The 27,165-nt window shown below is 41.5% G+C and overlaps 1 protein-coding gene and 2 long non-coding RNA genes across 7 annotated transcripts; all 3 read right to left on the bottom strand.

Moving 5' to 3' along the window:
• Nucleotides 1-722: 722 nt before the first annotated feature.
• LOC145850249 (uncharacterized) lies at nucleotides 723-6,655 on the bottom strand. The gene is made up of 4 exons (XR_001324568.3): nucleotides 6,211-6,655; nucleotides 5,921-5,989; nucleotides 5,771-5,833; nucleotides 723-1,559 (listed from the first exon to the last, which is right to left on the bottom strand). It is a non-coding gene; the product is annotated as an uncharacterized LOC145850249 (long non-coding RNA).
• Nucleotides 6,656-6,663: 8 nt separating this feature from the next.
• On the bottom strand, nucleotides 6,664-7,760 carry LOC145861762 (uncharacterized). Its single transcript, XR_014381405.1, has 3 exons — nucleotides 7,653-7,760; nucleotides 7,441-7,570; nucleotides 6,664-7,011 (listed from the first exon to the last, which is right to left on the bottom strand). It is a non-coding gene; the product is annotated as an uncharacterized LOC145861762 (long non-coding RNA).
• Nucleotides 7,761-8,268: 508 nt separating this feature from the next.
• Nucleotides 8,269-27,165, bottom strand: LOC106588089 (nicotinate-nucleotide pyrophosphorylase [carboxylating]). Of its 5 annotated transcripts, XM_014176760.3 has the most exons (6): nucleotides 27,092-27,165; nucleotides 24,700-24,740; nucleotides 9,936-10,227; nucleotides 9,352-9,662; nucleotides 8,952-9,083; nucleotides 8,269-8,692 (listed from the first exon to the last, which is right to left on the bottom strand). In XM_014176760.3, exons 3-6 carry the CDS (start codon nucleotides 10,186-10,188, stop codon nucleotides 8,477-8,479), a joined length of 912 nt encoding a protein of 303 aa, XP_014032235.1. In that variant the 5' UTR covers nucleotides 10,189-10,227; nucleotides 24,700-24,740; nucleotides 27,092-27,165; the 3' UTR covers nucleotides 8,269-8,476. The 5 variants fall into 5 exon arrangements, with proteins under 5 accessions (XP_014032235.1, XP_014032233.1, XP_014032234.1 ...); XM_014176758.3 differs by lacking the exons at nucleotides 24,700-24,740; nucleotides 27,092-27,165 and adding an exon at nucleotides 23,250-23,387; XM_014176759.3 differs by lacking the exons at nucleotides 24,700-24,740; nucleotides 27,092-27,165 and adding an exon at nucleotides 14,668-14,812.

Raw genomic sequence — 27,165 nt, 5'->3', positions numbered from 1 at the left:
TGGATGTCATTTGGTTGGGGACCACTCTTAATACACATGATAAACTGTTGAGCCAGAAAAACCCAGCAGCGTTGCAGTTCCTGACACACTCAAACCGATGCGTCTGGCACTTACTACCATACCCCATTCATACACAATCCATGTCTCATTTGTCTCAAGGCTTAAAAATCCTTCTTTAAGGTGTCGCCTCCCCTTCAGCTACACAGATTGAAGTGGATTTAACAGGTGACATCAATAAGGGATCATAGTTTTTACCTGGATTCACCTGGTCAGTCTGTCATGGAAAGAGCAGGTGTTCCTAATGTTTTGTACGCTAAGTATATATTATTATAACACAGAAATTGCTATGTCACTTTTTACATTAAAAAAAGAATATTTTCGAGTGTGTCAATTTTGACTAGCCCACCTAACTAAAAAATGGCCAATCCACCCCTGTACACCTTTATGTAAAGTTTCACTTGAATGAATGTTTCAGCTAGCTCAAACCAGTTCTCTCTTAAACTATACCATGATGAGGACTTATTTCAATGCTTATTTGTTTCTTCTCAGGTTACAAAGTAAAAACAAACCAGTGCACCGATAGAGCCAAGGCTACTGTAATAAACCTGAACACCATCCAAGATCGTGGGCCAAATACTGGACTGAGTAAAGTAGTGTGCAAGCTGCCACCACCATTAACTGAATCGCTATGGTCCGTCAATGGTCAAGACACAACCATGGTATGAACAAAAAATAGATAGACTTTATTATACAATCTTTTAAATTAATGCAATCTTTTAAATTAATGCAGAGTTCACTTTTTGGTTAGAAATAGAGTAACAGAGTACTTGGCAGATTTTCCAGATGAGCTCCAAACATAAATTAGGGGTGAGGGCTAGCACTCCTAAAAACATGTCCCTATCTAATCTCATTCCCTTGCGCCCCCTCTCTACCAATCTTCATCGCCGGTGGCCCTAAACAGCCACGAACGACATCCCTCCCACCATAAGAAATTAGTGGCTCAAATGGGTAACAAGACAACATTTTCAACAAAACACCAGTTCCTCCAGTGTTCACTTGTGCTCTCGGCCAATAAACCATAGATGAGTGGAAAAATAAACACAAAACAACATATTTCTACATTTCAATGTGACTGCCAAAGACCAAAGAAGAATCATACTATATACTATCGACACTTGACTTGAAGTCAGTGTGCATCCATAAAATACATTTTATAAAGCCCTTTTTACATTAGGGAGTTGTCAAAGTGCTTTACAGATACCCAGCCTAAAACCCCAAAGAGCAAGCAATGTACAAGCACGCACAGTGGCTAGGAAAAACTCCCTAGAAGGCAGGGACCTAGGAAGAAACCTAGAGGGGAACCAGGCTCCGAGGGGTGGCCAGTCCTCTTCTGGCTGTACCGGGTGGAGGTGCAAAATGCAGCTGCGTTGTGCACCAATTTCCTGGCCTTAATGCAAAGATGTTTTGATGACAATCCATCCAGTTGACACCGTTTAGGCTTCATCATCTTCATCTTCTCTTTCTCTCCAGACGCAGAAATTTGGATTGCTTGATGAGATCTGTGAAGACACATAAATTTACTATATACTGCAACATGTTAGCCCATTGGAGATAATATAAGACAAGTACCGGAAACAATAGAACACTATGAAATATCTGGGAAACCAGGCCTGGTAGTCATATTAGACTTTGAAAAGGCCTTTCATAAAGTACGACTGGAATTTATATATAAATACCTGGACTATTTAATTTTGGAGAATCTCTTATACAATGGGTTAGAGTTATGCATTTTAACCCCAGGTGTAAAATAGGAAATAATGGCTATTTCTAAGGAAGTTTAATACTGCCAAGATGAGTAAAACAAGGTTGTCCACTATCGGCAAATCTATTTATTATGGCCATCTAAATGTTAGCTATTAAAATCAGATCTAACAATAATATCAAGGGGCTAGAAATCCAGGGTTTAAAAACAAAGATGCTGAACATTCCTGTTTTCTTTTAAATCCGCAATTTGGATCGCTACATGGCCTCAGAGGAACTAGATAATTTTTCTAACCTCTCTGGATCACAACATAATTATGATAAATGCACCATATTACATATTAGATCGCTAAGAAATACAACTTTACATTACTGTGTAGTTTACCAATAAAACGGTTGCTATTGCTATTTTTTAAATTGTACAGCTGCGCCATACAGGTTGCAAAATAGTTGGGAAGATATTTTTGATGTACCGATTCCATGGCACATTGTTTATGAACTGATACACAAAACAATGCCGGATTCAAAACTCTTTCTTGCAAAATTCTTGCAACCAATAGAATGTTAGAAATATGGAGGATACAACCATCCCAGCTCTGCAGATTTTGCTGCGAAGAGACAGAATCATTAGAGCACTTGTATTGGTACTGTCCATATGTGGCTTGTTTTTGGTCACAGGTTCAGGAATGGCTGAAGAATTAGATATCAAAACTGGATAGTTGATGGGAGGGGTTGAGGGTAGCAGAAGGGTGGGACTAAAAACAAACAATACAAAAAAAGTAATGTAAAATATACTGTGTCAATAAAATGTGTATGCACTAAAGCAAAAATATAAGCGCAACATGTAAAGTATTGGTCCTGTGTTTAATGAGCTAAAATAAAAGATCCCAGAAATCTTCCCTACATACAAAAAGCTTATTTTGCTCACATTTTGTGCACAAATGTGTTTCCTCCCTGTTTGTGAGCATTCCCCTTTGCCAAGATAATCCATCCACCTGACAGGTGTGGCATATCAAGAAGCTGTTTAAACAGCATGATCATTACACAGGTGCACCTTGTGCTGGAGACAATAAAAGGCCACTCTAAAATGCGCAGTTTTGTCACACAACACAATGCCAGAGATGTCTCCAGTTGAGGGAGTGTGCAATTGGCATGCTGACTGCAGGAATGTCCACCAGAGCGGTTTCCGGATAATTTAATGTTCATCTCTCTAACATAAGCCGCCTCCAACGTTGTTTTAGAGAATTTGGCAGTACTTCTAACCAGCCTCACAAGTGCAGACCACGTGTATGGCGTCATGTGGGTGAGCGGTTTACTGATGTCAATGTTGTGAACAGAGTGCCCCATGGCGGCAGTTGGGTTATGGTATGGGCAGGCATAAGCTAATTGCATTATATCGATGGGAATCTGAATGCACAGAGATACTATGATGAGATCCTGAAGCCCATTGTCGTACCATTCATTCGCCGCCATCACCTCATGTTTCAGCATGATAATGCATGACCCCATGTCGCAATGATCTGTACACAATTCCTCTAAGCTGCATACTAACCAGACATGTCACCCATTGAGCATGTTTGGGAGGCTCTGGATCGACGTGTACGACAGAGTGTTCCAGTTCACGCCAATATCCAGCTACTTCGCATGGTCATTGAAGAGGCGTGGTACAACATTCCACATGCCACAATCAACGGTCTGATCAACTCCATGCAAAGGAAATGTGTTGCGCTGCATGAGGCAAATGGTGGTCACACCAGATACTGACTGGTTTTCTGATCCACGGCCCTACCTTTTCTTTAAGGTATCTGACCAACAGATGCATATCTGTATTCTCAGTCATGTGAAATCCATAGATTAGGGCCTAATGAATTTGTCAACTGACAGATTTTCTTATATGAACTGTAACTCTGTACAATCTTAGAAATTGTTGCATGTTGCGTTTATATCTTTGTTCAGTATAGTATGTAGAAGCTGGAAGCAGACGCCTAAGTATTGTTGTCCATTAGTTAACTCCAATTAGGGAGGGGTGGTACAGTTAAGGGAAAATAATAAAGGAAAATATTTTTTATTTTACATTTAAGATATACAGTACCAGTCAAAAGTTTGTACACACCTACTCATTCCAGGGTTTTTCTTTATTTTTTACATTGTAGAATAATAGTGAAGACATCACAATTATTAAATAACACATATGGAATCATGTAATAACCAAAAAAAGTGTTAAACAAATAAAAATATATTTTATAAAGTAGCCTTTGCCTTGATGACGGCTTTGCAAACTCTTGGCATTCTCTCAACCAGCTTGATGAGGTAGTCACCTGGAATGCATTTCAATTAAGGTGTGCCTTGTTAAAAGTTAAGTTGTGAAATGTCTTTCCTTTATTCATTTGAGTTGTGTTGTGACAAGGTAGGGGTGGTATACAGAAGATAGCCCTATTTGGTAAAAGACAAAGTCCATATTATGGCAAGAACAGCTCAAATAGGCAAAGAGAAATGACAGTGCATCATTAATTTAAGACATGAAGGTCAGTCAATCTGGAACATTTCAAGAACTTTGAAAGTTTCTTCAAGTGCAGTCGCAAAACCCATCATGCGCTATGATGAAACTGGCTCTCATGAGGACCGCCACAGGAAAGGAAGACCCAGAGTTACCTCTGCAATCTGAGGATAAGTTCCTAAGTCCAGCCTCAGAAATCGGCAATTAACTACACCTCAGATTGCACCTCACGGAGTTCAAGTAACAGACACATCTCAACATCAACTGTTCAGAGGAGTGTGTGAATCAGGCCTTCATGGTCGAATTGCTGCAAAGAAACCACTACTAAAAGGACACCAATAAGAAGAAGAGACTTACTTGGGCCAAAAAACACAAGCAATGGACATCTGTCATTTGTTCAGTCCAAATTTGAGATTTTTGGTTCCAACTGCCGTGTCTGTGAGACACAGAGTAGGTGAACGGATGATCTCCTCATGTGTGGTTCCCACTGTGAAGCATGGAGGAGGTGGTGTGATGGTGCTTTGCTGGTGACACTGTCTGTGATTTATTTAGAATTCAAGGCACACTTAACCAACATGGCTACCACAGCATTCTGCAGCGATATGCTATCTCATCTGGTTTGCGCTTAGTGGGACTATCATTTGTTTTTCAACAGGACAATGACCCAAAACACACCCTCAGGCTGTGTAAGGGCTATTTGACCAAGAAGGAGAGTGATGGAGTGCTGCATTAGATGACCTGGCCACCACAATCACCCAACCTCAACCAAATTGAGCTGGTTTGGGATGAGTTGGACCACAGAGTGAACAAAAAGCAGCCGTCCAGTGCTCAGCATATGTGGGAACTCATTCAAGACTGTTGGAAAAACATTCTTCATGAAGCTGGTTTAAAGAATGTGATGAGTATGCAAAGCTGTCATCATGGCAAAGGGTGGCTACTTTGAAGAATTTCAAATATAAAATATATTTTGATTTGTTTAACACTTTTTTAGTTACTACATGATTCCATGTGTTATTTCATAGTTTTGATATCTTCAATATTATTCTACAATGTAGAAAATAGTAAAAGTAAAGAAAAACCCTGGAATGAGTAGGTGTCCAAATGTTTGACTGGTGCTGTATATATTTACAAAAAATATATACTGAACAAAATATGGCTGTGTCCCTGCCCAGTCGTGAAATCCATAGATTATGGCCTAATGAATGTATTTCAATTGACTGTAACTCAGTTAAATCTTTGAAATTGTTGTGTTTATATTTTTGTTCAGTATATATGGGGGATTGGAAATGATGCAGACAACTACATTGATAGAAGCCACCATCTAGCTGATCTACCCCCTAAGAAAAGAAAAAACATGTTAACGCATTAAAAGCGGAAGTAAGTGACATGAATTCCCTTTTTCTTAATTGAAGCTGTAACTGACATGGAAGGTATAGGTAAATCAGGAATACTGACATTTCTGACACATTCATAAAATAAAGTAATTTCATAGACAAAATGTGTCCATCATACCCAGTCCATTTCCTCATTGTGCTCCTCTTCTTGGCAGCAGGTCACTCCCATTTCTTGATCAATCTGTTTTAACAGAAAAAGCAGTTTCATGTCATGTCCATTCCACCCTGTGTGTGTGTGCGCACGTACACTTGTGGTGACTGCACATACCCAGTCCATCTCCTCATCTCCACCACACAGGTGTAGATGTGGGAATTGAGCGATGAGATCGATAAGGTCCTGCATGAAAAAGATGGCAAAGACCAGCCTTTATACTAGCAGATTCACAAATATGTCTGTACTGTCTTTTTCATGTTGTATTGAATGTTAGGGTAACAACCAGGGACCATGTTATTTTGAATGACTAGTCTGGGTGATTTTAATATAGGCCCTAGTTGTTGAATGTGCTAGGGCCAGTTGATATGGTGACAAGGTATATCATGACCTAGTCTGTAACTTACCCTGTTCGTTTTCTCCATTGCCCCTGGGAAAGTGTTGTCTCTCTTTTCATAATCCTGGGGACATATTATATCCTGTCATTAACATTAAATGACTGATTATGACTGTCTGACATAAATGCACAAAATATGCTATTTTCTTTGTGTGAACATTAGTGAAAGTATACTTGACAGAAGATGACTTATCTGACAGTGGCATTCGAATGTGGCATTTCAGCCGATCATCAGTGGCATTTCAGCCAGTCATCGGTGGCATTTCAGCCAGTCATCGGTGGCATTTCAGCAGCTTGTTTGTGGCTTTTCAGCCGTTTGTTTGTGGCTTTTCAGCCGTTTGTTTGTGGCTTTTCAGCCGTGTTTGCGCCCTTACGACCATCAGAAAGGTAGAAAGAGAAGCTCACAGAGAAATAGTAGAAAACAGAATAGTCAGAAATAATGAATACTTGTTTTTTACAACCACAAACACACACAAAATACTCTTCTTATGGCTCTATTCACTCTATCGAGTCAATTCAGTGTTATATCAAATTTAAAGGCAATGTTCCCGCAATAGCGTAGACTGCATTCACGGTAAACACTGCAGATGTCGTCACAAAAAGGAAATTACCTTTACATTTCTAGCACTCAATTTGTAACAATTCCACGATACAGATTGAATAGAGCCTTTGGTATCAATCACATAATACTTCCTGTACTTTAGTTGTGAACCGTTCATTTTACATCTGCTAGCCGCCTCAGATTACCATAGCACGGTTTCCTCTAGGTCTAGTCAATTGGAGCTTCTTGGTGTTTCTGTAATGAAGCTGGCTGCAATAGAGGAGAAAAATATCTACTTTGTCAATTTCTTTCTCAGTTTAAGGATTAAATGCAGCTGTCCTTTATGTTCCTGCATGTCATGCCACTCCTGGTGGTTAGGAAACAGAAAAGCACCGCCTTAAGGTAGACGGAGCCCAAAATATCTTCCTGTTTGCAAATGTATCATCATATTTAGCACCTCACCATAGTTAAAATACAAACCACTTTTGACGTTTATGGAGCCAAAATCTACATTGAGTTTCTAAAGTCAAAAGCAGATTGAAGCTATGTTTAAAATTGACAGATTTTCTTGCCATCATGAACTTCACATAAATGTACAGTTATATATTCCAAAATGTATGGTTACTTCATAGTTTGTTACTTTAATAATTACAAATGTGAGAAAAAACAACAAATTGCTAATAAAATCATCTAACTTACCAACAAGCAACGCGTTTTGAAAGAGCTCTGGTTATAATGCCAGATAGTTCCATTTAGGAAGAGATTGATTTCCTGAAACCCTCCTGTGTTTTATGCCCTAGCCACCCACGTCATATCGGGGAAATGGTACCTATCAACCATAATCAAAACTGAAACTTGTTCCACAGTTACATGCTGACCACACCTCGTTGCAAAATAAAATGTACACATACATATTATTCAATCGTTGCACCCATACTGCTCGCGCACGCCAACGAGCGTCTGCGTTGCCAAGCGATACTACACGAAACCCAAACCGGCTGCGCGCGTGCGCCATCGTGCATAAATGTATTTTGTCTCCCCACACCAATCACGACACGCAGGTTAAAATATCAAAACAAACTCTGAACCAATTACATTAATTTGGGGACATGTCGAAAAGCATTAAACATTTATGGCAATTTAGCTAGCTTGCTGTTTAATGCTTTTCGACCTGTCCCCAAATGGTTCAGAGTTTGTTTTGATACTTCAACCTGCTTGTCGTGATCGCGTTTGGTGTAGGGGGACAAAGTCATTTTGCGCACGATGGGGCATGCGAACGCGGTTTGAGCATGGCATTATTAGGCCTATATAATGGAAATTCAAAGATGGACATTTTATGCATGTTTAACTTAAGTGTCTAACTTTTAGTGGAAGAAGTGCAGTGTGTTTAATCCATATGAAGGTATAGTGACTTAGTTACTAATTTGTAATCTTCTCTTCCAGTGGATCATAAAGATTTGGGATTCTAAAACATATCCCATATAATAGATAATGATCACTTTGGGACAAAAGAAACCGAGGGAACAGTCTTACTTCACAGTTTTAATAATGATTTCTAAATTAGTTGTACACATCATAGAAATTATACAGTCACCATCTCTGAATGTCAGTTTTAAATCTCATGTAACATTCCTGGATTTTTTTTTCTCCATTTGATCATCTCCAGGATCAAAAGTGAGGAAATTGACCATTGCTTTTTATTTTCACTTTATTAACAAATCCTGAATTGGCACAGTTACTGTGATTGGAAAATTATTGGAAAGGCAACAGGTTTTTGAACCTTGAGGGAGAAGTCTACCACAGGGCAGCCCTGGGTTATGCAGCCCAGAGAGATGATGTCCACATGGGGGGAGAGATACTGGGGCAGGGAGTCTGGGGTCACCCCTCCACTGGCCTCAATTAGCACAGATGGGAACTCCTCCTTCAGAAGCTGGGCTGCTGCATGGAGTTCCTGAGAGAGGAAAGGACAGAGGAGGAATAGAGGCCGGAAGGGATGAGTGCGGGAAGAGACCGTGTAGGAAAGAAGAGATTGAACGAAATGCACAGCACTGGCATACAGGAGGAAGAAGAATATTACTTAATTGATAGTCCAATGTACATGAATGTCCAACGGAAATATGTCTTCTGCTTTATCGCAAGCCCTCCAGTACGTCTCTACCTCTTTTACATTACTTCCCTGATGTCTTTGGAACGTCCTTCATCAGTCTCACCTGTGGCTTAAAGTTGTCCAGCATGACGATGTCGGCTCCTGCCGTGGCTGCCTCACTGCCCTCCTCCCGGCTGCCGCACTCCACCTCGATCTTACTGCTGAAGCCACACACCGAGCGGGCGTTCCTCACCGCCTGGAAGACCCACAGGTAGGTATTACATCAAATCAGTTCTCTATCAGAATGCAAAATTAATCTCTATTCAAAATGCACAGAGGCGAAAACTTCAGTTCTTATATTAGAAAAATGGCAGAGCTAATGGTACATCTTGGAATATGAAAGAGTTACATGTATTCTTGCACTCTGATTTTCATGCATTTGTGAAAGGATTTCAGAGGAATCGACAACCACATAGTATAGGTTGATGTCAAATGTACAGTTTGAGACATCCACCCCTGCCTACCTGTGTGATACTCCCTGATGCCCATATATGATTGTCTTTCAGCATCACCATCCCACTCAGGTCCTGTCTGTGCATGGACACACCGCCCACCAGCATGGCATACTTCTCCACCAGCCGGAACCCAGGGGTGGTTTTACGCGTGCCAGCCACATGGCCATGCCAGCCTGCCTCCCTGGCGATGCTCTGTAGCTGGGAGCAGCGGGTGGCTATCCCCGAGGCCCGGGCCAGGCAGTTGAGGGCCGGTCTCTCCCCGAGGAGGACGCACCTTGCTGGGCCTCTGACCACAGCAGTCTGGGCCACTGCATCCGGACCTGGTGGAGGTGAGGTCAAAGTAGAATTTACCTAAAAATTACAAACATCATGTGAGTGAACTGTATTTAATGGTTAGATTGTAATCAGTTGGAATCTATTCCAATGGAATTTTGTGAATGCCAACTCAAAGCTTGTTTCCCCAATACCTTCTCCAAATGAATTTGGCAGTGTGATCAGAGTTGAGGTGTATTGTCATCACGTTTGTGAGCCATCTGTGTATTCTCTAAAACCTCCAGCATGTTTTTTGACCAGGCTCATAGTTGGTCTCTTACCCAGCTGTGCTCCCTCTATGTGTGCCCATTCCACAGTGCAGCTGAGCTCAGTGAAGACAGCAGTGAAGAAAGGCCTGCCCGCCAGCACGCTGCATGGCGTTTTACACAACAACTTGGCCTCGACCTCATGTGACCCCACACACAGCCCTGCAGGGTCAAAGTTTGGTGTGTCCTCTGCCAGCCACTCCCGTGCCAGCCGGGTCAGCGTGTGGGGAGGGAGCGTGTGTGACAGGTCATACTGAGGAGTCGTCATCTTGAGAGGTGAGGTAAAATGTGACGCCGGAAAGTTGTTCTGTTAAGAATGGAGAAAGGGGTTAGTTCCAGTGCTTTAAATCTGGCTATCCACTGATGATAGTTAACAGTTTGTAGTTTATTTGTACCCTACAAAATGTCCTGAGTTCTGGTATGAATGAATCCCTGCACGCAATGTGCTTTTTCGACCTGTTGCATTGCAACAGTGTCCGTCTTCAGGTTAAAGATTCACCACAAAGAACGCCAGTGTCGAAGGGAAAAAAATTGGCCGTTGTGGGGGCCTCAATGGGGGCTGGTGTGTTAGAAATGCCAGAGCCGATTTCTGATCCCAGTCTGTGCGGTGATATAACTCGAGACCTGGTACAAGTTACGAGTGCAGATTGCAAAGAGCGCTCTGTAAGCCACACCCCAGAGGGCGGAGCTAGGCATGTTGTTCGTGCACTTGGACACATTTTAGTAAGGAGATATCACACGGAGATAGAATCTCATTTTACAATGGGTCTGCGGTGGTTCTGTGTAGTTATGCTAATATATCTGAGTCAAGTACATTGCAGTCAATTTTATCTATGACCTAATAAGTAAGATCTTAGGGATGTTCTCACTAACCCCTCTTTCTATTTCTCTGCATCTCCCAGGACAACGGCTGAGGGCACCCTGGCCTACACTTGGACGTGCCTGGCCCCCCCCTCTATCTGCCTGTTGCTACATCCACTGCTTATTACTGATGCATCCACTGAAACAGTAACAAATTCAGTCAAAAAAGTCACGCAATTTTACATCTAAGATATTTGGTGCTGTATTTCTCAATGAAATGTGCATGAAAACTAGTCATTTCTCGTTGAATGACAAAGACTTATTGAAAAAACCCTATTGTTGACCTATCACCGATAAAGGGGCGTAGACTTCGGTAAGGGTTTTTTCAGCTGTTCTCGGGCACAAAACCGAAGTTCAAAACAAACATCAAAATGGAATCATAATATATGCACAAACTCTTCCGAACTGTTTCGGCTGGGAAGTATGTGGACGCCTTAAGGCGCATCTCTGATATAAAGAGATCTCAACCTTCAGGTAACTATTAGTCACACTTCCAGTTCACGTAGGTCTTTATTTTACTTGCTCTAAATCAGACTGTACAAAACATACAATGAATTCACAATGTCTGTCTTTTTTGTTGTGAAAAGTACAAAGTGTGTCTATGACAAGGGTCAATTACAATAATGTGAATTTAATATCAACCAGGTCTCTTGTGAACGAGCAAAATGTATTCAGAGGAATGGTGGTCACTAGATAATCCAAAGAATTCAGGTAAACAGCACCCCCCTTAGGCAGAACAGTTTCTATTGAGAAGTGTCTGGGACTTGTTTCGCTGTTTGCTACTCAAAGATATTTTACTTATGAAGTCATAGACAAAATGAACTGCAATACACATGGTCTGAAATATATTAGATGAACTACACAGAACCGCCGCAGACCCATTGTAAAATGAAAGGCCCATCTCAGTAATAGAATGTGTCCCAGTGCACAAGCAACATGCCTAGCTCTGCCCACTGGGGCGTGGCTTACGGAGCACTCTTTGCAATGGCAGTGTTCGATTAAGGATTAAACTGACCCGAGGTGCACCGGTCTATGGCCTGTGAGGTGAACGGGGAAAAGTGGTGAGGGAGGAGCGCCCTTCTCAAATCGAACTGTAATCTGCGCTGCTCCGGTCATGTTGTCAACAAGGCTGCATGGTCTATCGTTCAGAAATATACATTGCCTTTCCATAAAAGGCAGATAAAGCGTTTTTATCAAAGCAATCACTTTTGCAGGTGAAAACACAGAATCCTACTCATTACAGGGCTGCCAACTTTTGAAGAAAGATTGGAGTGAGATTTGCCATTTGAATTTCATTGCCACCTGGCACAACCCCTAGGTACAGGACTGGGAGTCTTCCCAAGAAAATTGAACTGTTTTAAATCTAATTTGCTGCAATTCTACATATTTTGACATGGTTTAGGCCGAGGACCAGGTTTTTTTTTTTTTTTTTTAACAGGTCAAGTGTATTCAGGATGCTTTGGATATTAAATGAAAATGAACTCAAAATTCAACGACTTCGTTACTTTGAGATTCTTGGGGGATAAAATTTTAAGAATGCTAATAAAAAAAAAGTACCTATTTTTGGGGTGGTTTGACAGTAATTATTCAGACAGTAATTAAATGAGACCGGGAGACAGGCAACCGCTAGGATCAGTGCACCAAGGCTCTGCACAGGAAATTGTAATATTAATGGTTGATGGCAGTGGTTAACCAAATCATAGATTGCAGTCTCATTGTCCATAGAATGCTTTCAAGGTAAGGCCACAAACATTTAGTATTTTGTAATTAAAGTGAACTCGCTCTTTAAAAATAGGGCTGGAAGAAAATCCTGCTTTCTCTCCAGAAGGGTTGGCCACCCCTGATCCATGTTTCCCAAGTGTTGGTTGTTTGAAAATGTTCTTGTTATAACAATCATTTCTCAAAAATCACCCAATCTCCCCTAAAAATCGAATGAATATCAATATTCAGGTGGTTTATGCCAACTATGATGTGTTTAGGAGTAGTGAGTCCCCTTGTCATCTCTGCCTAGCATGTGCACAATACTAAAATCTCAAATAATATTTGATTCCTGGAGCATTTAATATCAAATGCTTATTTGTTTGACTTATTCAAAACTGTCCATGAATGGCAGCAATAATGTATAGCCTAATATAATTAATTGTCAAAGACAAGTAGGCATATCATATTTCAAATATGTGATTAACTGGGTAGAAGTGGAATAATAAAATAACTGTGGGGAATAACAGCAGTGTTCTTTCTGAAAAGCACAGTAATTACTCTATATTGTAGCCCATTGCTAAGAATGAGAATTATTCTACTGATCAAACTAAATAAAGTAAAAAGATCAAATCTTCTGACACCCTAACCAAATTATTGTTATATTCATTGTCATCCCTGTAGAATCAAATTTACAGTTTTAGTAAAAAAAAATTAGGCCCTCCGAATTTCTGAAAAACAAAATGAGGTATAATATTCCAGAAACGATGAGGATTTTTTATGTACCTTTTAATCCAGTTGACCTTTGATATCTGATTGAAGAGAGTGAAGTCTAAGACATTTAGACCGCCATCACAAACCCTGTTGGAGAAGCTGGCGAGCTATATGGGCGCGTTCCTCTGCACAGGCGTTGCTTACGCATGCCATATCTTACAACGGCTGGATAAGTATTTTAAGTATCAGCTAACCATTTATTTTTTCAAATAACCAAACATGTTATTGCAATTTGTCAGTTGATGACGTTGTACGTTTAACCGATGTGAAATGGCTAGCTAGTTAGCGGGGTGCGCGCTAATAGCGTTTCAATCGGTGACGTCACTCGCTCTGAGACCTTGCTATGCAAGGGCCGTGGCTTTTGTGGAGCGATGGGTGACGATGTTTCGAGGGTGGCTGTTGTCTATGTGTACAGAGGGTCCCTGGTTCGAGCCCAGGTAGGGGCGAGGAGAGGGACGGAAGCAAAAACTGTTACTTACGAACCCATTGGTTGGTACATGTAACGTCTGGGAACCAGACCTAGGTATTGCCACGTTTAAGACAACTGGGGAAAAACGAGCCCCGACTGTGAAAAATCTTTTGAACTGTAATTCCAACTCCTAATTCCAAGTCGGAAACACGGACATCTTTCTAGAACTCCGACTTTACAACCTGAAGATAACAGAACGCCATCATTGGTCGAAATGTTCTAATCAAGCATCTTCCAAAATCCTCACCTGCCTCCTCAGAGCCGATTGAACTGTCACCGGGTATTCGTTGGTACTCTTGATGATGTGGATATCTCTGCACTCAATGTGCTTTTTCGACGCGTTGTGTTTTTTAACAGTATCCTTCTTCAAGTGAGGATTTCCCACCACAAACGAAGAAAGCTTGCCTGCAAGTTGTGGTTCGGCCTTGCAATATTTGCAAAACATAACATTTCCTTCTAAATGCAACCACGGGAAAGCTTTCTCCCACTGTGCGTTGTATTTGTATTGTTTCCCACCGGCAGAGGTTGGCGAAGCAGGGGCAACGCCAGTGTTAAGGCTACTGCTGGCCGAATCTTCATCTTGTGTTGCTGGTGGCTCAGCAAAATCAATATCGACAAGATCACTGACAGAGTCGGACCCGGCCTCCTCTGGATCCTGTTGACATTGTCGCCTAAAATTGAATTGGATGCTCTTCATTCTCCTTTACAGTAGCGAGTCAAAACGGGCGCACTCAAGGTACTCGTCTCAAAGGCTCGCGGTTCCAGACTCTAACTAGGTTATGATTGGCGCGTTCAGCTAAACGAGCTTGAACTCGGCTACGATTGGCTCGTTGATCTGCGCGTTGAATACGGCAAGTCCTGCTTACTTCCTTGTTCAAGGCCCGTACTGTTTTTAATGGACTTCAAGCTTATATCACAGATAGAACAATGAGACAGATATCTTACCGGATGTATCAATATGAAGCATCCGCTTTGCGTTTCCACTCACTACCAGATGGATTTTTACCGACATTATACAAACGTTCTCATCGATGAAACATTTGATCTCAATATAGTTCGGTTCACGAAACAAAATCAGTTACGAACAGAGTGGACTAAGTTTTGTAGACTTTACCCGTTGCCAAAGTAAAACATTTTTTTGCGTTGTTTAGGAGTGCAAAGGCGAATTGAGTTATTGCACACGCGCACTTCAGATTAGGCGTTCCCTAACGGAAATATGCAAATATGTGCTAGAAGGCGCCAATAGGAACTCACTAACTCATGCTTGGCTCTGCACACGTATTTGCTTTTCTGCCCACAATGACTCAATTGTTCCCATTTGAAACGACAGGCTGTGGTCTATCTTTGTTTTATAACTAAACTATCTTTGCTTATCAAATTCATGAAAACGTTGTCCTATAATTTAAGATATGTACAATTATTCCTATATTATATTTTCTTCTACCTGATTGCGTTTTTTTTCGTATTTGAAAACCTTCATAAAAGGCATTGGTTAAAGGTAAATTAATATTATTTAACATTTCTGAAATGACCCCATTTTCAAGAATTTGATTATATAAGCCGGAAGCCCATTCAAAAGCAGTACAGGACATGAACCAGAAAGTAAGCGGGACATGCATGATATAAAACAGCAGGTATAAACCGCAACTCGTACATGTGCTCATATGACTTTTGCAGTTTGCACACATTTTGTTGAATATGCATAAAATTTTATATGCGTTGAATTGAGTAAAATGGTGGCACTGTAGAGCCCTGCGAATGTCAAAATATGAAATGTTAAGCATTTACATAATGGATAACCAGTGGCAATAAGAACATGGAAAAGTCTAATGGTGCATTCAAGTGTTAGTGGAAACTATGAAACTCCGAAATGTCCTACTTGCTAACTGTTTGAAGGCGGCACCTGTATAACTACACCTGTCTGAAGGATGCACTATGGTCCTCCCACAACCTGCTGGTAGCGAAACGAGTAGAGACCACCCCCCAGGCAGTGGCCATGGTAACCACGGAAGCCCTGGGGTGGTAAAGAAGAAAGGGGGCCTCGACCCCAGGCGAAGGGTCCCCCACAACACCAAAGGTCCCGGCGGCCACGGCCTGACAGCGCTGCGGCGCCTAGGGCGATGCGCCTAGGGGAGGGGTCTCCTCTGGGCCCCGAAGGACAGGACGGTGATTGAGTCGGAAGAGCAGGAGGAAGGGGAGCTTGATAAGGACTCACCCCGTTCCTGTACAAAGGACCGAAGACAGCTTTTTAACAAAGTTACTTTTTTTTAACATGTTTTCAGGTCTTAAATGTTTTATTTTTGTTAAATCATTTGTTCACATTTTAAATGGCTTTTACAGATTGGATGTTTTACAAGAAAAAGTACTTTTATTCATGGTTGTTTCTATTGGTTTTAACAACATGTACTTTTTAACAAACTTAAATGTAATATTCTGTGTTTTATGCTTTTATGCTGTTTTTATGCGTATAAAATGTTGTACAAAAATATGAGCTGTTTTTAAAGGAAATGCAATAAAAAAAATTAAACCTGTGTAACTACAACCAGTTAGCAAGTCGGAAATGTCAGTTTCCAAGTTCCGACTAATACGTGTATGTTTAAGGTTAGGATACTTTTAGCTCTCAAACTGTAGGCAGCATTCTGCCTTTTCCCCACAGTTCTCAGCCATTAGCTTCGCCCATGTCTGCCTCGTGAACTGCAATCCTGACGCTGTGATTTAACGTTTAGAAACGTCAATAATCATAGCTTGCGATACGCATTTCCAAACATATGACCCTGATCTTTCATCAGCGAGAAAGAATCATTCAAATAAAAAAGATACTTACTGATGAAGTTTTGCATAGATCAATACAGCTATGGGTGCCTCCATCCAATGAAACTACACTTCCCAAGTTACGCTTACACACAGGTGTTTGCAGTGGTGTAAAGTACTTAAGTAAAAATACTTTAAAATACTACTGAAGTCGTTTTTCTCTGTACTTTACCATTTATATTTTTGACAACTTTTACTTTACTACATTCCTAAAGAAAATAAATGTACTTTTTACTCCATTTTCATTTTGAATGCTTAGCAGGACAGGAAAATGGTCCAATATACGCACTTATCAAGAGAACATCCCTGGCCATCCCGACTGTCTCTGATCTGACAGACTCACTAAACACAAATGCTTTGTTTGTAAATGAAGCCATGGTTTACAGGCAACATCCACACTGAGCTAAAGGGTAGAGCTGCCGCTTTCAAGGAGCAGGACTCTAACCCGGAAGCTTATACAAATCCCGCTATGCACTCCGACGAACCATCAAACAGGCAAAGATTCAATACAGGACTAAGATCGAATCGTACTACACCGGTTCCGACGCTTGTCGGATGTGGCAGGGCTTGCAAACTGTTACAGACTACAAAGGGAAGCACAGCCAAGAGCTGCCCAGTGACACGAGCCTACCAGATGAGCTAAATTACTTTGTGTACTCCGAGCATGCGCTGACCAACTGGCAAATGTCTTCACTGACATTTTCAACCTCTCCCTGTCTGAGTCTAATACCAACATGTTTCAAGCAGACCACCATAGTCCCTGTGGCCAAGAACACTAAGGTAACCACCGACCCGTAGCACTCACGTCTGTAGCCATGAAGCGCTTTGAAAGACTGGTCATGGCTCACATAAACACCATTATCCCAGACCCACTCCAATTTGCATCACTATTGCACTCCACACTACCCTTTCCCACCTGGACAAAAGGAACACCTATGTTAGAATGCTATTCATTGACTACAGCTCAGCGTTCAACACCATAGTCCACTCAAAGCTCATCACTAAGCTAAGGACCCTGGGACTAAACACCTCCCTCTGCAACTGGATCCTGGACTTCCTGACGGGCCGCCCCCAGGTGGTAAGGGTAGGTAACAACATATCCATCACGCTGATTCTCAACACGGGGGCCCCTCAGGGGTGTGTGCTCAGTCCCATCCTGTACTCCTGTTCACTCATGACTGCACGGACAGCATGACACCAACACCATCATTAAGTTTGCAGATGACACAACAGTGGTAGACCTGATCACCGACAACGACGAGACAGCCTATAGGGAGGAGGTCAGAGACCTGGCCGTGTGGTGCCAGGACAACAACCTCTCCCTCAATGTGATCAAGACAGAGGAGATGATTGTGGACTAAAGGAAAAGGAGGACCGAGCATGCCCCCATTCTCATCAACGCGGCAGTAATGGAGCAGGTTGAGAGCTTCCTTGGTGTCCACGTCACCAACAAACTAACATAGTCCAAGCACACCAAGACAGTCATGAAGAGGGCACGACAAAACCTATTCCCCCTCAGGAGACTGAAAAGATTTTGCATGGGTCTTCAGATTCTCAAAAAGGTTCTACAGCTGCACCATCGGGAGCATCCTGACTCATTGCATCACTGCCTGGTATGGCAACTGCTCGGTCTCTGTCCACAAGGCACTACAGAGGGTAGTGCATACGGCCCAGTACATCACTGGGGCCAAGCTCCCTGCCATCCAGGACCTCTATTCCAGGCGGTGACAGAGGAAGGCCCTAAAAATTATCAAAGACTCCAGCCACCCTAGTCATAGACTTCTCTCTGCTACCGCATGGCAAGCGTTATCGGAGCGCCAAGTCTAGGTCCAAGAGGCTTCTAAACAGCTTCTACCCCCAAGCCATAAGACTCCTGAACATCTAATCAAATGGCTACCCAGAATATTTGCATTGCCCCCCCCCCCCCCCCACTCTCTGTTATTATCTATGCGTAGTCACTTTAATAACTCTACCTACATGTACATATTACCTCAACTAACCGGTGCCCCCACACATTGATTCTGTACCGGTACCCCCTGTATATAGCCTCGCTATTGTTATTTTACTGCTGCTCTTTAATTATTTGTTTCTTATTCTTTTTAGATATATACACTGCTCAAAAAAATAAAGGGTACACTAAAATAACACATCCTAGATCTGAATGAATGAAATAATCTTATTAAATACTTTTTTCTTTACATAGTTGAATGTGCTGACAACAAAATCACACAAAAATAATCAATGGAAATCCAATTTATCAACCCTTCGAGGTCTGGATTTGGAGTCACACTCAAAATTAAAGTGGAAAATCACACTACAGGCTGATCCAACTTTGATGTAATGTCCTTAAAACAAGTCAAAATGAGGCTCAGTAGTGTGTGTGGTCTCCGTGTGCCTGTATGACCTCCCTATAACGCCTGGGCATGCTCCTGATGAGGTGGCGGATGGTTTCCTGAGGGATCTCCTCCCAGACCTGGACTAAAGCATCCGCCAACTCCTGGACAGTCTGTGGTGCAACGTGGCGTTGGTGGATGGAGCGAGACATGATGTCCCAGATGTGCTCAATTGGATTCAGGTCTGGGGAACGGGCGGGCCAGTCCATAGCATCAATGCCTTCCTCTTGCAGGAACTGCTGACACACTCCAGCCACATGAGGTCTAGCATTGTCTTGCATTAGGAGGAACCCAGGGCCAACCGCACCAGCATATGGTCTCACAAGGGGTCTGAGGATCTCATCTCGGTACCTAATGGCAGTCAGGCTACCTCTGGTGAGCACATGGAGGGCTGTGTGGCCCCCCAAAGAAATGCCACCCCACACCATGACTGACCCACCGCCAAACCGGTCATGCTGGAGGATGTTGCAGGCAGCAGAACGTTCTCCACGGCGTCTCCGGACTGTCACGTCTGTCACATGTGCTCAGTGTGAACCTGCTTTCATCTGTGAAGAGCACAGGGCGCCAGTGGCGAATTTGCCAATCTTGGTGTTCTCTGGCAAATGCCAAATGTCCTGCATGGTGTTGGGCTGTAAGCACAACCCCCACCTGTGGACGTCGGGCCCTCATACCACCCTCATGGAGTCTGTTTCTGACCGTTTGAGCAGACACATGCACATTTGTGGCCTGCTGGAGGTCATTTTGCAGGGCTCTGGCAGTGCTCCTCCTGCTCCTCCTTGCACAAAGGCGGAGGTAGCGGTCCTGCTGCTAGGTTGTTGCCCTCCTACGGCCTCCTCCACGTCTCCTGATGTACTGGCCTGTCTCCTGGTAGCGCCTCCATGCTCTGGACACTACGCTGACAGACACAGCAAACCTTCTTGCCACAGCTCGCATTGATGTGCCATCCTGGATGAGCTGCACTACCTGAGCCACTTGTGTGGGTTGTAGACTCCGTCTCATGCTACCACTAGAGTGAAAGCACCGCCAGCATTCAAGTGACCAAAACATCAGCCAGGAAGCATAGGAACTGAGAAGTGGTCTGTGGTTACTACCTGCAGAACCACTCCTTTATTGGGGGTGTCTTGCTAATTGCCTATAATTTCCACCTGTTGTCTATTCCATTTGCACAACAGCATGTGAAATTTATTGTCAATCAGTGTTGCTTCCTAAGTGGACAGTTTGATTTCACAGAAGTGTGATTGACTTGGAATTACATTGTGTTGTTTAAGTGTTCCCTTTATTTTTTTGAGCAGTATATAATTATATATTAAACTGCATTGTTGGTTAAGGCTTGTAAGTAAGCATTTCACTGTAAAGTCTACACCTGTTGTATTCGGCACTTGTGACAAATAACATTTGATATCTGAGTGTTGAAGTGTGCCCCTGGCTATCCGTAAATAAATGTAAAAAACAAGAAAATTGTGCTGTTTGCTTACATCTAGACGTTCCGCTAGCGGAACACCTGTTCCAATATCCAATGACGGGCGTGGCGCGAATGACAAATTCCTCAAAAATCCCCAAACTTCAATTTTTCAAACATATGACTATTTTACACCATTTTAAAGACAAGACTCTCCTTTATCTAACCACACTGTCCGATTTCAAAAAGGCTTTACAGCGAAAGCAAAACATTAGATTATGTCAGCAGAGTACCCAGCCAGAAATAATCAGACACCCATTTTTCAAGCTAGCATATAATGTCACAAAAAACAAAACCACAGCTAAATGCAGCACTAACCTTTGATGATCTTCATCAGATGACACGCCTAGGACATTATGTTATACAATACATGCATGTTTTGTTCAATCAAGTTCATATTTATATAAAAAAACTGCTTTTTACATTAGCATGTGACGTTCAGAACTAGCATTCCCACCAAACACTTCCGGTGAATTTACTAAATTACTCACGATAAACGTTCACAAAAAACATAACAATTATTTTAAGAATTATAGATACAGAACTCCTTTATGCACTCGCTATGTCCGATTTTAAAATAGCTTTTCGGTGAAAGCACATTTTGCAATATTCTGAGTAGATAGCTAGCCGTGATGGCTGGGCTATTTTGACACCCACCAAGTTTGACCCTCACCAAACTCCGATTTACTATTAGAAAAGTTTGATTACCTTTCCTGTTCTTCGTCAGAATGCACTCCCAGGACTGCTACTTCAATAACAAATGTTGGTTTGGTTCAAAGTAATCCATAGTTATATCCAAATAGCGGCGTTTTGTTCGTGCGTTCAAGACACTATCCAAGGGTGACGAAGGGTTACGCGCCCGACGTGTTTCGTGACAAAAGAATTCTAAATATTCCATTACCGTACTTCGAAGCATGTCAACCGCTGTTTAAAATCTATTTTTATGCTATTTTTCTAAAAAAAAGCGATAATATTCCGACCGGGAGTCGTTGTTTACGTTCAAAGACGAAAGAATAAAAACAGGGGGTCGCCTCGTGCACGCGCGCGCCAGTCTCTGTACTCTGATCGACCACTATCAAAAGGCGCTACTGTTTTTCAGCCAGGGCCTGCAAAGCCACGATTCAGCTTTTTGCCGCCTTATGGGAGCCGTAGGAAGTGTCACGTAACAGCAGAGATCCCTTGTTTTGGATAGAGATGATCAAGAAGGCCAAGAAATGGTCAGACAGGGTACTTCCTGTACAGAGTCTTCTCAGGTTTTGGCCTGCCAAATGAGTTCTGTTATACTCACAGACACCATTCAAACAGTTTTAGAAACTTTAGAGTGTTTTCTATCCAAAGCTAATAATTATATGCATATTCTAGTTTCTGGGCAGGAGTAATAATCAGATTAAATCGGGTACGTTTTTTATCCGGCCGTGAAAATACTGCCCCCTATCCATAACAGGTTAATATAAGGAATTTGCAATGATTTATACTTTTACTTTTGATACTTAAGTATATTTAAAAACCAAATACTTTTACTCAAATAGTATTTTACTGGGTGACTTTCACTTTTCCTTGTAATTTTCTATTAAGGTATCTTTCCTTTAACTCAAGTACAAGAATTGAGTACTTTTTCCACCACTGGGTGTTCGGAGCATGGTAGATAGATAAATTAGGTGGTCGCCTCGTCTTCAGTCTGTTTTACGTAAACAAGCGTTGTAACACTGAGATATGGCCATGTGGAAACACTAACCCTATCAAGGTGTGTATTAAGGTGTGTATTATTTAACCTTTCATTTTTTGAAAATTATTTCTCACTGATATGAAAGCTAATGTCCTTATGCTTCCAAAACCTTCCTGAAAGCGATGCATGTTAAGGTTCAGACCGAGCGTCTTGCACCTGTTGCATCAAAAAACTGTTTGCATTCTCAAATGGCACCTATGATGTGCTAATCAACTGAAGACTCTTTTAGAGACTTGCAAAAATGCATTTTTGATACAAAAAGAGTCTGTTGTATAGTAGTAATTTTGTGTGCAGAGATTATCCATTGTAATAACATTTGGTCCACAGCAATGGTTGTGTATAACAGCAGTTCTCAAACCTTTTGGAATTACTGTATCTCCAATCACATTTTGCTCTGATCCAAAATACCCCCTCATGTGCAAGTTCTTACCCCCTCAAAATACCCCCTCATGTGCATGTCAGGACCTACCGCAACACATGTTAGAGTAATGTTTACAATATTTGTGTACTTAAACACTATTCAACAATACACTAAATCAAATATCCAAATTAAATTATTAATATGGATATACAATAGGCTACAGAGGAATTTTTATTTACCACCAAATTAACTAACAAAGGTAACAATGTTCCTCTTTTCTTTGATTTATTGATTGTTTAGGACATTCAAAGCCGACAACACCACCAGAAAAGTGGAATTTGCTCCTTTGCTCATGTTGTAATGTTTACAGGCTAAGCAAATAATGTGAAAATCAGTCACATTGAGTTACAGCTTTGAAAAAGGTATTAGTCTTCTTGTTTTTTCATGTTTTTTTTTTTTTTTACCAGACAAACTGAGCAACGTAAAAGTTCTGAGAGACATTTCAAGTTTGGGATGTCAAAGTCAAACTAAAATAATTATAATACAAAAAGTAATGTTAATTTACTGATATATACATTTTTAAAATAATTATGTTAGAATACTTTTCATTCAGACAAAGATCTTCACTGACATGTCAATTTAATTTCAGAGTCCCCCTTATTGGCCCCAAAGCCTTAAAAGTTGCAATCTTACTTCTGGAACTATAAGTCATTCTAAAGCACAGCAGATGTCACTTTCTTAAATGCAAAGTGGTGGTTTGGTTTCGGACATACTCACCTGAGTGTAGTGCAATATGGGGTTTTCTGACAAGAAGTGAAAGGGATGTGGGGCTGCCTTAAACCTACAACTTATAACACTGCACAATGTAAACAGAGATCGTTTAATATGTCAGGCAACTCTTGCGCAGCACTGTGCAGACGGGATGCTCTCGAACACATCCCGTAGCTTCACTAGAGGTGAAAGAGCAAGCAAAACATCTCACTCGCTCCTTTTTTTTCCCTGTTTCATATGCTGTATAGTCAATTAACTAGCTGGAGCAGACCAGACCACCATTGTAAAAAAGAGAAATGTTTTGGAAGCTATAGAAGTTAATTTATTCATGTCTACATTTGTTTTGCCACGTTTATTCTATTACAGACACCTTATGCATACTTTTAAATTATATTATCTGAGCTACATGCATGTAATTTTGTCCTTGAAACATTTAATTCAAATACTGTCGAATTCAATTCATTCCTATGGAGGACTGCTTCTTCTGAGAAGTGCCAATATGGCTGACCGATGCTTTCAAAGCCTCTCATTGTCCAATACATAGCAATAGCAATATACAGACCTAACTGCTAATGCCACGTTCAAAACAACTGTGAACTCAGAAATCTCAGACTTCCAACTTCAGTGTGTTCAAGACAACTGGGAACTTGCGAGAAAAAAATATAGCTCTGACTGGGAAAAATAATTTTGAACAGTCATTCAACTCGGAATTCTAACTCGAGAACTCTGGCCTCTTTCTAGAGCTCCGACTTTCTGACCTGAAGAACACTGACGTCATGATTTCACCTTGTATTTTTCGGAGTTCCCAGTTGTCTTGAACGCACCATAATACATTGGCCTTCCACAGTATGAGTCATAATACCCATAAAACCTAGCGGTCAAACACGGAAATGGTTACAATCGTTTTTCCACCATTCATTATAAATAAAGGTTACATAACCTTGCCCATACTAATGATCTGCTGTCCAGAGGGTAACAGCAAACAATGTTTTCACACAGTAAACACACGCGACTCGAGAGGGTGAATCAGTCCATCTCTGAAACCTCAAAAAAACAGACTAAAATAATCCACCTAGCTAGAGTAGCTACAAATCAAGTAGTACTTGAAGTAGGCTACCCACCCCTCACCCACAGACACAAACAAACATTATCAAGAACTCCTAGCCATAGCTTCCTCTACCAAGCTAGACTGTTGTTTTATAAAAGCCAAAGAAAGAAACTTGTTTCTATAAATTTCTCATGCATTTAAATGGCTATGCAAATAGACTGCTATTAGCCATCTAGCCAGGCTAATGTTGCTAACTAACTAACCATGAGCTCCCTAGCCAGATAACAGGCATTTTCAATTAAAAACTTGCCCAAGACAATTCACAGAATTGTCCATTTAAACAACTTTAGCCAATTTATGAATTACTACATTTAGCTAACATTACACAGTTAATTCAGAGATTCTTACCTTGGCCTCGATCCTGCAGTCTCATCCAGATCATCATGGCCCTGGTGAGATGTGAAACTTGAGACAGACATTTGTGGTTCTGTATGATAGTCACGTTAGCAGATAATTAGCGTTTCATTTTTGGCGACAGAATCAAGACTATGTGAATGCATGTACCACTCCCAATAAATAAATAAATACTGTGCCTTTGAAGATTTGTCTCAGGTTCTGAAACTATAACACACGCAGGACATCTAAACAAAGTGAATTCTGGATGTCAATAGATTTTTAGATTCAGTCTCATCAATGACAACATTCTAGAACTGAATTATCACTCATCTAAGTCTGGTATCCAGGGCAATCTGATTAATGATTATACAGTGCATTCGGAAAATATTCAGACCCCTTGATTTTTTTCCACATTTTGTTACGTTACAGCCTTATTCTAAAATTGATTAAATATTGTTTTCCTCTCATCAGTCTACACACAATACCCCATAATGACAAAGCAAAGTATTCAGACCCTTTACTCAGTACTTTGTTGAAATACCTTTGGCAGCGATTACAGTCTTGAGTCTTCTTGGGTTTGATACTACAAGCTTGGCACACCTGTATTTGGGGAGTTTCTCCTATTCTTCTCTGCAGATCCTCTCAAGCTCTGTCAGGTTGGCTTGGGAGCGTCGCTGCACAGCTATTTTCAGGTCTCTCCAGAGCTGTTTGGTCGGATTCAAGTCTGGGCTCTGGCTAGGCCACTCAACAACATTGAGACTTGTCCCAAAGCCACTCCTGCGCTGTCTTGGCCGTGTGCTTAGGTTCGTTGTCGACCCAGTCTGAGGTCCTGAGCGCTCTGAAGCAGGTTTTCATGAAGGATCTCTCTGTACTTTGTTCCATTCATCTTTCCCTCGATCCTGACTAGTCTCCCAGTCCCTGCCGCTGAAAAACATCCCCACAGCATGATGCTGCCACCACCATGCTTCACCGTAGGGATGGTGCCAGGTTTCCTCCATACGTGACGCTTGGCATTCAGGCCAAAGAGTTCAATCTTGGTTTCATCAGACCAGAGAATCTTGTTTCTCATGGTCTGACAGTCTTTAGGTGCCTTTTGGCAAACTCCAAGCGGGCTGTCATGTGCTTTTTACTGAGGAGTGGCTTCAGTCTAGCCACTCTACTATAAAGGCGTGATTGGCGGAGTGCTGCAGAGATGGTTGTCCTTCTGGAAGGTTCTCCCATCTCCACAGAGGAACTCTAGAGCTCTGTCAGAGTGATCAGGTTCTTGGTCAGCCCTTCTCTCCCGATTGCTTAGTTTGGCTGGGCAGCCAGCTCTAGGAAGAGTCTTGGTGGTTCCAAACTTCTTCCATTTACGAATGATGGAGGCTACTGTGTTCTCGGGGACCTTCAATGCTGCAGAAATTTGTTGGTACCCTTCCCCAGATCTGTGCCTTGACACAATCCTGTCTTGTAGCTCTACTGACAAACCTCATGGCTTGGTTTTTGCTCTGACATGCACTGTCAACTGTGGGACCTTATATAGACAGGTGTGTGCCTTTCTAATTAATTGAATTTACCACAGGTGGACTCCAATCAAGTTGTAGAAACATTTCAAGGATGATCAATGGAAACAGGATGCACCTGAGATACAATTTGAGTCTCTTGGCAAAGGGTCTGAATACTTATGTAAATAAGGTATTTCTGTTAGTTTTTTAAAAAGTGCACAAATTTCTAGAAACCTGTTTTCGCTTTGTCATTATGGGGTATTGTGTGTTGATTGATGAGGAAAAACATTAATTTAATCATTATTAGAATACAGCTGTAATGTAACAAAATGTGGAAAAAGTCAAGGGGTCTGAATACTTTCCAAATGCACTGTATAATTGATTAAGTAGCTCTTTCCGTGTGGAATGTTGACAGCAGTATAAAACATATTGTATTGCTAAGATGCTCAAACTTAATTAACTCACCGACACAGGATAAACTGTATCCCTCTTGGCACTGACCAAACCGGTAAGTTGCCCTTCACTCTGGCTGGCTGTAGTTCTACACATGGCCAGACTTATAGGGGTTTTCTCCCCTTTTAATGCTCTTATGCTTATCCTTGAAAAATGCTATAAGGTCTGAAATAGACATCAAAGTCGAGATACTGTACAAATAATTATCTAGGCAAAGTAATACAAGAATATGTTCTGATCTACTGCTCTGCTTACTAGCTAGATAAAGCGTAGTCAGTGGCTAACTAAGACAGAGAAAGAGGATGGAAGAAGTTCAACACTTTATTAAATTAATTTAAATACAGCACATGTATTCATCATGGATTGGGCACAGGTCTCTGATTGTGCTTGCTGAGGTCTTCTCTGTTGTGAATTAGCCTTTTGAATTTGTGAGAGTATATTGAGGCAAATATATTGATAAAACTCACCTAGAGATAAAGGGTTATCAAAACGTCACAGCAAGGTACGCCTACACCAAACACACACACTATTTTAAAGTGTT

Source organism: Salmo salar, chromosome 02, assembly GCF_965601325.2.
Source record: "Salmo salar chromosome 02, fSalSal1, whole genome shotgun sequence".
Lineage (NCBI taxonomy): Eukaryota > Metazoa > Chordata > Actinopteri > Salmoniformes > Salmonidae > Salmo > Salmo salar.
Note: the sequence above shows the minus strand (reverse complement) of the source record. Positions and strands in the feature narration are given on the sequence as shown.

What these genes read in the sequence shown, in the direction of transcription:
- LOC106588089 (XM_014176756.3), bottom strand. Translation starts at nt 14,419, where the DNA reads ATGAAGAGCATCCAATTCAATTTTAGGCGACAATGTCAACAGGATCCA. An exon ending in AATCGGCTCTGAGGAGGCAG is followed by an intron (nt 10,228 to 13,969) that starts GTGAGGATTTTG and finishes CATTCTTAACAG; the next exon opens with AACAACTTTCCGGCGTCACA. An exon ending in TGGACAACTTTAAGCCACAG is followed by an intron (nt 8,693 to 8,951) that starts GTGAGACTGATG and finishes TTCCTCTCTCAG; the next exon opens with GAACTCCATGCAGCAGCCCA.